This window comes from Halyomorpha halys, unplaced genomic scaffold, assembly GCF_000696795.3.
Source record: "Halyomorpha halys isolate HHAL.00 unplaced genomic scaffold, Hhal_1.1 Scaffold478.1, whole genome shotgun sequence".
Taxonomy (NCBI): Eukaryota; Metazoa; Arthropoda; class Insecta; order Hemiptera; family Pentatomidae; genus Halyomorpha; species Halyomorpha halys.
The window spans coordinates 750,767-761,337 of record NW_027114329.1 but is presented as its reverse complement, the minus strand read 5'-3'; the positions used below and the strand labels follow the sequence as shown (position 1 = coordinate 761,337).

Genomic DNA, 10,571 nt, shown 5'->3' with positions numbered 1-10,571 from the left:
GATCTCAAAAGGATGACCGTGAGCTTGGTTAGTTTTGGTTATAACTAAATTCAATATACAATTGTAACAGAGATATTAATTTAATTAAATTATTGTAAATGCCTGTTCTGATTGTCTAGTAACCATACGCCCTGAGATTAAGAGTCTCTCTCTCTCTTTTTATATAATAAAATTAAGAGTCTCTCTCTCTTTTTATATAATAAAATTAAGAGTCTTTTATATTATTAAATTTGAATAAATTATATTATCCATTTGATGATATTAGTGTTCTTAATTTGAACCCAAGTTATCCTTTATATTTGAAAAAAGACAAGAAACTATTCAGATTCTTTTTTATTTTTATTTTTATATTTTTAAAAATATTACAATATATCTAGATAATTACTTACGAATATGAGCGCGGGTGCTCCAAAAACCCAACAGAATTTGAAATACATGTTTGTCTTTTCACCTGACATCCTCTCAATATTGGTAGCTAGCCTGCCAGCTCCATAGAACCAAGAAACTGCAATTACCTCAAAGAAAGCAATGTAAACACTTGAGTTGCAGACTGCATAGTGGTCAATCAGCTGGAAGAAGAATATTCCTCCCTGTAAAGCAACAATTGCTCATATTGTTTTATAATTATTTCATAAAACTGTATTATCTTAATGTTTGTTAAAAGCTCTTTAATTTAGTGGAAGATCGATGACTGACTGTGTGTAATAGTCAAAATAAGATGGTCTGGATGAAGGCAAAGAAAAAAATTCAAATAGTCATAAAACTATTTAATGTGAGCCAATGTTTTGCTCCACGTTGAAGGGCGACATCAGGGCTAAAAAAAAAGACACCAACATTTAAACGATGTAAAAAAAGGAAGCTATAGATAACAAAAATAAAATTTAAATAAGATGTGGCATAGTTATGATAATTTCAATAAAAATGATCAATGTAAATTAAAGAAAATAAAAAATATGTTCAGTGAAATGTAAGCTTAAGTAAGAATAACAACTCTCAAAGCATGAAAATCACTCAGTTCTGGAAGTGAAAATTATGTATACTTCTAGAGGCGTCTTGATCAGTTAAAGTTTCAAGAAAGGCTACCATAAATTGAGACTCTTGGACATAAAACATGTTAACTGAAAAAATGAATACTTTTACATTATAATGCTTGTTAATTACTGTCTAAAACATTTATGTTATTCTACTTAATTTTACGTTTCATTGTACATATTTTTTATTTTAATTAATTTACATTGTTTATTTTTATAGAAATTATTATAATTAGCCACACCTTAGTTAGATTTTAATCACTACACATCTTACTCAATATGATGTAAGATTTTATTCACTACACATCTCACAGAAGGAAAATTATAGGTCTTATAAATATATATATATATTTGTCTTAATTTAAAAGATTAACATGTGTTTGTGAAAAGAGAAATTAAATAACTTTAAGTTTATATAAGATTAAGCTTCACCAGATAATATTTTTTCTTAATTAAAAGATATCGGTAGCCTCAGGCTATCTTAAGACAGAAACCATGTAGTTTGGTGAAGGAAATATAGTCTTATATAATTTAATTAAGAATTCTATTTGAAATCTTAAATTATTAATACTTTTTTTCTTAATTTATTCCAGCATAATAACATATGTGGGTAATTGAACGCAGGTACAATTAATAACAACTTTTATCAAATCCAATATAGGATATCTATTAAGAGAAAAAAAGGAAAATAACAAATACCTGAGTTACAAGAGGAAATCCAAGGATAAAAGACACACCACAAACTGCGAACACTAACAACTCATGGCAGAGCACTTTCTTTTTAATCCAGTTGGGAAATCCATCTTGGATTGAAGTAACAACCACTTCAACAATAGCAAACTGTAGCATATTAAATTTGTCATCAATACCAGGAAATAAAATTATTCATATTGTGGACACAATGACTGAACATGCATTAAAAATCGAGGATATGATTGTCAGAAATCTTTCAAAGCATGAAAAATGATTAATTCTGGAAATGAAAATCATGTAAACTTCTAGAGATGTCTTGACCAGATAAAGTTCCAAGAATTCTAGGTAAACTGAAAGAATGAATACATTTACTACACTAAAATGCTTGTTAATTATAATGATTTATATTCAACCAGAAGTAACCATAACTTAGTACCAACATTATTTATTTCAAATTACAAATTTTATAAAAATTCTTTAAAAAAATCTATGAAATCAGCATTAAAGAGTCAGGTGATGCCAAAAATTTCAATTCACAATAAATGTTAGATATCCAATGTAGGACAACATGGAAGATCAAGGGGGAGCTGATAGTGAAGATGTGGATCAAAAACTTTTTCTGGTACAAAACATATTTTTTAGTGCAGTGCAATAAACAAAGTTTTTCTCTATAATCTACTGTCAACTCTGAATTACACATTAAATACTGTACATGGCCCCTTCTGTTCACAGTTTCAAGAAATTTTACTCATTCTGAAGCTACTCACTAAAAATACACTTTCTTTTTAGCATTTTTTTGAAAGGGCTTAAAAATAAAACAAAACAAAAGTATGAAATCTAATTAAACAAAAGTGTTGTACACAGTGCCACCAGTCTTTCATCAAAATTTCTCTAATAACAGAAAAATTATTTTTTTCACTACCATTAACATGGTATACAATCTCTCACAGTGCAGGCAAAGTTGAAATGGATGATAAATCAAACTGTATCTCTAAGGAAAGTTCTGAAATCTGTGAAAAAAGGTATGAAGAACAGTTCAATAGGCATGGTGAGGTATTCAATACCTTATCAGTGTTCATCGAGAATTTGGAAAGTATAATAAAAAAGGAGTCAACTAAATAGCTTTTTGGAATTAGTAGATGCCAACGAATTGCTAAAGATTTTAACCACTCATGCCTTAGAGGATCTCCAGTAATCATATCCTCGATTGATAAATATAATGATTCATAAAATATTGAATGTGCATTGAGGATAAACAATATAATTTGTACAATAGCTATTATTCTATCTTAAATAGATATAAAATTAAAACTATATTGAAGTTTTGGAATTTTTTACATTGTAAATAAAGTATAGGTATATATTTTAGAAAATACCTGAGTATTAAGGCCAAGGCAAAGTAACATGAAGAAGAATAACACTGCCCAGAAGCTGGAAAACGGCATCTTAGACATGGCTGTAGAGTAAATTATGAAAACCAAACCAGGGCCTAGATTAAAAAAAAAAAAAATGATATTAAAATAAGTAAATTCAGAAAGAAGGGATTATGCTTAGTAAAAAAGCAAAATTTAGTAGTAAGTTATTGTAATTCGAAATTTTTTAATTTAAATCCTTAAATTAGACTACATGAAATCCTTTATCCCACACCAGATCTTAGTAGATCAAATTATTTTAATTATTAATAATACTTTGAAAAGCCAATAAAAACCAAGGAGGAGTGGTTAGGAGGCAACACCTTTTAAGAGGAAAATAGAAGAGAGGTATGGTGGCGCGAAATTGAAGGCAGTGTTAAATGAGCAGCTTGGAGTACTTAGTAATGAGGGATAGTTTGCTCAAGAGGTTTTAAATTTCAGGTTCTGAAGAATTTCAGGTTTTCAATCGTGTAAAGAAATCCAAAAATGTGTTCAATAAAATATCTGATTTATTAACTAATAGGAAACTTAAGAAAGACCAGCAGAGCAAAGGGGCTTTAGCATTTTAACAGTTTGACTATTTGGCATTGACACTATAGATAAGGAATTTATATTATTTAAAAGTATTGTAGAATACTTTTTACAAGAGGAAAAGGAAAGGAAAATAAAAATAAATTAATAATGATACATTGTCCTTTGAGGTCTGTGTACATTTAAATTTTTAAATTGAATTGTTTAAACTTACTGTCAGAAATTGCTTTGTCGATGGATGTTTGATGTTCAGTAGAGATGTGACCAATAGTTGCAAATGCAAACACAGCTATTATTATACAAGCAATATCATTGATGGCTGAAATGAGAAGTGTATCTGGTAAGATTTTATTCTTTTCTGTGTTGTAGCTGGCAAATGTGATAACTCCACCATAAGCAATCCCAATACTGTTGAAGTTTTGGGCTGCTGCATAAATCCAAACCTAATTGAATTAAAATTTATTTAAGCATAATTAGTATTTAAATAGTCTAGTAAAATTTAACATAAATCCTGTACCACTCACAGTAACAAACAACATTATTATTTGAAAGGACTTTCCAGCACTAAAAGTACATTACAATTAATTTCTTTTGAATTATTGCTATCTTTGAAAACAAACTTAGTTTTAGATCTATAATAAAATAAAAGTAATAATATTATCTACTATAAGAAAGATGGTCAGGGTGCAGTCAAAATGACACAACTAGTAAATAAACTATTTATTTCGAGCCAATGTTTTGCCCCACTTTGCAGGGCTTCATCAGCGCTAAAAAAAGATGCAAAGAACTAAAATTATATAACTGAATAAGAAAACAAAATAACATGAAATAAAACTGAGCTAAATTGTGGCTAATGATGATGTAAAAGTATGTGAAAATTTATATAGAAATGAACAAAGTAAATTAAAGAAAATAAAAATAAGATGTACAGTGACAAGTATAAATAAACAAGAAATACAAAAAAGTATTACACATATAATGAAAACAGAAAGTAGATAAAAGAGAAATATATATATATAAAAGTACACACTAAAAAGCAGAAAATAAATTTTTTTTTCAGTTAAAAATAGTTTATTTACTGTTTGAGTTATTTTGACTACACCCAGATCATCTTCCTTTTATTAATTAATTCAATGAAAAACATTTATGTTGCCATGAACAGTAAATGATCATTGGTAAAAAGCAATATAAGACAATAAGAAAAAAACATACAATAAATTATAGGATTTATATCAGTTTATTTCAATATATAATGTGTAATAAACAATACGTATAAATAGAAATTAAAAGAATTATAATTTGTGTTATCATTTTAAGTTATGAATTATTTGTGATCTACAAATTTAATACATAGGCTTATTATAAGTATTAGTTAGCATTTTAAGGCATTGTATTGGTAAATAGAATTTTTATGCTATTTGAACAATTTGTGATTTTGGATCATAAATTTAAAAATCTTAAATAATAGGATTTTAAAGATAAAATACTCGAGGCCAACGGAACAATGACTTTCTAATGGAAACATAGATATTACAGTCGGCATTTGTTTAGTTACCAGGGCTTAAAAACTTGTTTTTGGACATAAAACTATAATGAATCTGTTATATAAATTGAAAAGACTTATATTAATTGTAATAATATAGTTGGTTACGTTAAGCTCTAGACCAGGTATAAGTCGGCAGAAGAAGTCAGTTTTCATTAGTTTTTTTAACTAAAAATATTCAAAGTGGTAATAAAATGCCCACTATCATTGGTGAGGGAAATGAGGGAAATTTATTACATCATTTTAAATTTGAACTAAAGTAATTTCACAATTGTAAGTGAACTTGCTTTACTGATAAAAACAATAAATATTGATGATGATCGTGATAAACTAAATCATTTTAAGTATTATTAGTTTTATGTTTAAAGTAAAAATCTGTGTCTAAAAAACTGTTAAGCCACCAGATGGAGAATAGGGATAGCATACTAAACAAGGAACAATGACTTTTAATTGAATACATTATATTTTCAATTGTCCTACATTTATGTTTTTCGTTTCTGTTACTTTATTTATATAAGAGATTAATTTTCTAATGTACAAAGTATGTTCTTATCTATCTATGTATGAATTATTTGCTGAAATAAAAAAAACAATTAAGCTAAATATTTTTAATTATTGAGAAGTCTAAAAATATGAATTTTTATTAATTCAATTAATGTTAAAATTGCTAAAATTCAATTTAATTTAATTTTTTTGATGGTTGTGTTATTTATTATTTATAATAATGTAAATATAAAATAAATATGTAAAATTATTTTTATTTTTAAATAAACCTATTAACAGTAAAAATTTGGATATACTGAAGGTTCATATAATAAATCGGTTCAATTAATTCATTTAGATTCAATTAAATGAATCTACATTAAACAAGATAAAATCGAAACAAGAAGTTGATCAAATAGAAAGTAGATTGAAACAATATAGATCGATAGCATATCATCATTAAAATAAATATTTTGATATGAACACATTTAAAATGGAATTGAAATATTATTATTAAAAACAATATTACTATCATTAAATATTTTGATATTAATTAAAAAATAAAATCACAATATATATATATTCAACCAAATGAATAGTTGATTGAAAATAAAAATTTGTGTTAAATGAGTAAAGCCTAGAAAGTAAAATAAAGTTGACTCTAAATGCTATAAGTAAGGAATACCATAACAATGTGTAAGTATTAATCATTGATGTATTAATGACAGATAGAGGAAAAAATTGAATTTCACAAGAACATAGATGAGATAAGGAATGATTCATCAAGTGCCAAAACACAGTGATTTGGAATATATGAGCCTGATAAAGGAGTATAATAAGAAAAAGCAGATGATTTAAGAGGAACAATTTCATACATGTTGGTGGTAAGACTGAAAGAAATCAGAAAGAGACAATATTGGGAAGGACTGAATCACTTCTGAACACAACAGGACTTAATAGTGTCCCCTATGATCCAGAATGTTAATTGAATGAAAAATTGATAAATCATATTATTCTGAAATGGAGATACTAAGAGATGCTCTGCCTACCGACCACCGTTTCTACAAGAAGAAGATGATGATAGTAATTGTAATATGGTAAAAAGGAGCAAAATTTTGAATGTATGATTTTTTTCAGAAGAGCTAATGGTCAAAATTTATAGCTTGATTTTTAACTGTTGGTTTGAATTTTATTGAGCTCCTATTAAAGAACAGGGAAGGAAAGGGAAGGAGGTGTAAGTTGATAATTATTTATAAATTAAAGAAACTAAGGGTAATGGTTACCTTAGAATCCTTTAGTAGGTGCCAGCTTGGCTTAAAGAGGAAGTCAAGACCAGCCTCAGCACCTTCCAAGGTAAGAGACCTGCCGAGGAAGGCAAGGACCAGTATGAATGGAAGGGTAGCAGTGAAGTAGAGAACTCTTCCAGAAGATCTAACAGATTTCCACAAGGCAAAGTAAACAATGATCCAAGCGAACAGAAGGCAGGCTGCTAGCTCCCAACGAACATTCCCAAGTTCCTCAATACCATGGCTCTGCTTCAACAGCTTACCGCTATTAACATTGTTACATATGTTTATTCAAATATGACACATTCAATGAATTATAAAGGTTTTGAGATAAATATAAGTGAAATAAATATGTATTCGCTTTTTATAACTCACGTGATTTGAGAATGTAATTGAGTTCAAATTGAATGAATTACCTGAGTTAATTTCTAGTTTGTTGAGATTCATTTATTCAATTTAAATATTTCATATTTAGTGCTGGAGAAGTTTGTTTATTGAGATTAACATCATCATATATTCCAGTTCGGAGGAGAAGGAAGGGAGAAAGATGAGTAAGAGGGACTGGTTCGCTAACAAGTTACCAATCTGCTCTAGCCAGAATGAGATAGAAATTGATTCTGTCACTCCCCACAAAATAAATACCATTCTCCCAACATAGAAACCAAAAAATATTCGAGTTAAGACAATTTTTCAGGAAATCAGAATAACCAGAAACCTCTTTCTTAAATTTATATTTGTAAGTCATTTTCATAAGTTTTGTCATTTTATATGTTACTGAAATTGAGCAGTCTGAAGAATACTCACATGAAAAATTCCTCAGCTGGGGATTCTGATTGAGCTGGTTTAGACATATTAGCATGGTGTGTTGGCCAACAGAGTTTGGTATTCCACCTGTTTGAGCAGTCTTCCCATGGCAGCTTGGACCTGAATGCTGAGAAGAAGTAAAATATCGCATAAGCAATGATCATGTTGTAGTAGGTAGACATGAAGAATGCCACAAGTACGCTAGCCACCCCTGCACCTACAATTAATAAAAATAATAATAAATTTATTAAGTAACAATAAAAAATAATGAAATTTATTCATTTTGGGATTTTCTCCTTTAAGATAAACATGGAGCTAAAAACCCTGAAGTAAAAATAACTTTTTCATAATTAACAAAACCATGCACTGTTCTACCTTATTACCTTTTGTGTTTTCAGTTTGAAATCCGCCACAAGTGAGATTTAGCTTTCTTCATTTGTGATCCAAGTAGTTTGAAATAACTGAATGAATAATTTCTATTCATCAGGAACCTAACTAACAGTAAAAAAACACCAAAAGGACATAACAAACCAATGAAATTGGGAAATGAAGTTTTACCTTTAAATAAAGGGCAAAGCTTGGAAAAGGTGCCAATTGGACCTCTGCGAGTGAATTGGCCAATGGCAAGCTCCATGTACAGCAATGGAATCCCACAAATCAGTCTTATCAGGTAGTAAGGCACCAGAAAGCTACCTATTAACATATTTTAAAAAACGTTAACAATTGGTAGCGTATCATATGCATCATTTCATATCTGCATGTAATAAACTGCACAAGCACTTAATTTAGTGTTAGTAACACTAAAGCATGATTGAGCTCCATGATTTGTTGACCAAGAATACTGACCGTCTCTAGCTATTCGTCTACACTCACTTAGGATTCCTACCATCATTTCTGAAGGAATCATAGCAATGAGAAGGAAATTACACATGGCAATGAAATGAATAATTTGAATAACTAAGATTTTTGTATAATTTGAAATGAATACTAACCACCTCCTGAGGTGTAGGCCAAGTAAGGGAACCTCCAGAGTGAACCCAGGCCTACAGAGCAACCAACACATGCTAAAATGAACTGTAGCTTGTTGTCCCAACTTCCTCGGGATCCAGAATCATTCTCTTCCTCTTCGTCATTTATACTCAGGCTTTCTGGAGAACCTTCATACCTAAAACATGCATATTTTAGTTAGTTAGGTAATTTAGCAGGGATTATTACTGTCATCTAATATTTCATGATTAATTTCTAGGATTTTCTCAAAACTGCATTCAAGTAACAGTAGGGAGGGGGACTGGTTATCCTACTGGAACTGATTTCAGCAGAGGAAACAATTACAAGTGGGGCAATAACAGGGTTACCAAGATGTATGGTCAATAAATTCTGCTTTGGACAGAGGAGTGTTTTCTCCACTTCCTTTACTATCTCAAAACCTAACTTGTGTCTGTGATTCTAATCACTCTGTCTGGATGGATATAAATTTTTAAGGCATTTAGAGTTGCATACCATATAATGGTCGATTTCCTTGAATACTTTTGTGTAATCAGTTCTTTAGGCTTCATAATTATTATGAAAATGGTTAATTTAGTAGATACTATATAATATGAAAGTTCAAAAGTTTCAACAATTGTAAGAGGAACTCAAACTTTGGTAGTTGTTAAGTAGGCTTAATGCCACTTTATGGCCTATGGGTACGTCAACACAGGTTTTCTGAGTCAGTCAGCGTCGACCGTTGCTGAGGTGGCCTGCGTATAATCCTTCATACTCATATAATACTAATTGGAACTGGCCACAATACACCTACAAGCAGACTTACACTGGCAGTCTGTCTCAGATGTTTATCGGAATAATTTTTTCATTCTAGTTTCAGACGGTGGAGTTCGTTGTTGCGGGTAAATTCAGGCAAACTGGCGATTGAATGGAAACCTGTGAGTTCCAGAATATGCCACATCAGAATACGGGGGAGGTTCTGAAATTAGTATCATCTAATCATCTGTGCCCACGCTCTCACGGAAGTGGCTTGACCCATGACTCCTGTCCAAGCTACGACGTAAAGATAATCGCTGGAGACTTCAAGGCTAAGATTGGAAAGGAAGAAATCTATCGCCCTCCTATAGGACGTCACTGCCTTCACGAAGAACTACCGAAATACCGAAAATGGCCAACGTCTCATCAACTTCGACACACCCATGGGAATGGTTATTGCGAGGACACTCTTCCCACACAACATGGTACGTAAGGGAACCTGGATATCACATGACAAGAAAACTGTCAATCAAATTGACCACATTCTAGTGGATGCCAGATATAGATCCGGTCTACAAGATGTAAGGACGTATCGTGGAGCGAACGTAGATTCTGACGTGCCGGTCACCTGAGAGCCAAGATAAGCGGTGGACTCTTAGACAAAGAGGGAAGAGGTTCAACCTTTACAAACTTAAGGTTCCTGACATCAGGACACGGTATATGGAACAACTGGATGAAAACCTCTGCGCTCAAAGAACTGATGGTGACACTAACCTTAGGTGGAAAGTCTATGCTCATGCAATGGAGAAGAATGCAGAAAAGATCTTAGGGTGGCAGGATAGAGAAATCCGATGCCGTTGGTTTGACGAGGAATGCGAAGCTGCTACGAACCAGAAGAACCAACCATACAAAGCCATGTATATGCTAATAAAGGCACAAGGAGAAACGTTGATAAATATCGATTGAGGAGACGCGAAGAAAAACGTTTGCATCGCAGAAGGAAGAGGAAGTGGGAGCAAAAGGAATTGGAGAAGACAGAAACATCTTT

The 10,571-nt window shown here is 30.9% G+C and overlaps 1 protein-coding gene across 3 annotated transcripts in view; it reads right to left on the bottom strand.

The window, feature by feature from the left end:
* ine (inebriated) overlaps nucleotides 1-10,571 on the bottom strand; it is a 130,315-nt gene that overhangs the window by 11,932 nt on the left and 107,812 nt on the right. For 2 of the 3 annotated variants that reach the window (XM_014424740.2, XM_014424741.2), the window contains exons 2-9: nucleotides 8,776-8,948; nucleotides 8,342-8,476; nucleotides 7,784-8,000; nucleotides 6,977-7,244; nucleotides 3,882-4,110; nucleotides 3,101-3,213; nucleotides 1,731-1,871; nucleotides 390-590 (exon numbers count right to left, since the gene is read on the bottom strand). In XM_014424740.2, the coding sequence (XP_014280226.1) occupies nucleotides 390-590; nucleotides 1,731-1,871; nucleotides 3,101-3,213; nucleotides 3,882-4,110; nucleotides 6,977-7,244; nucleotides 7,784-8,000; nucleotides 8,342-8,476; nucleotides 8,776-8,948 (1,477 nt within the window). The remainder of the gene's footprint in view (nucleotides 1-389; nucleotides 591-1,730; nucleotides 1,872-3,100; nucleotides 3,214-3,881; nucleotides 4,111-6,976; nucleotides 7,245-7,783; nucleotides 8,001-8,341; nucleotides 8,477-8,775; nucleotides 8,949-10,571) is intronic. The other variant, XM_014424742.2, reaches the window with a different exon arrangement.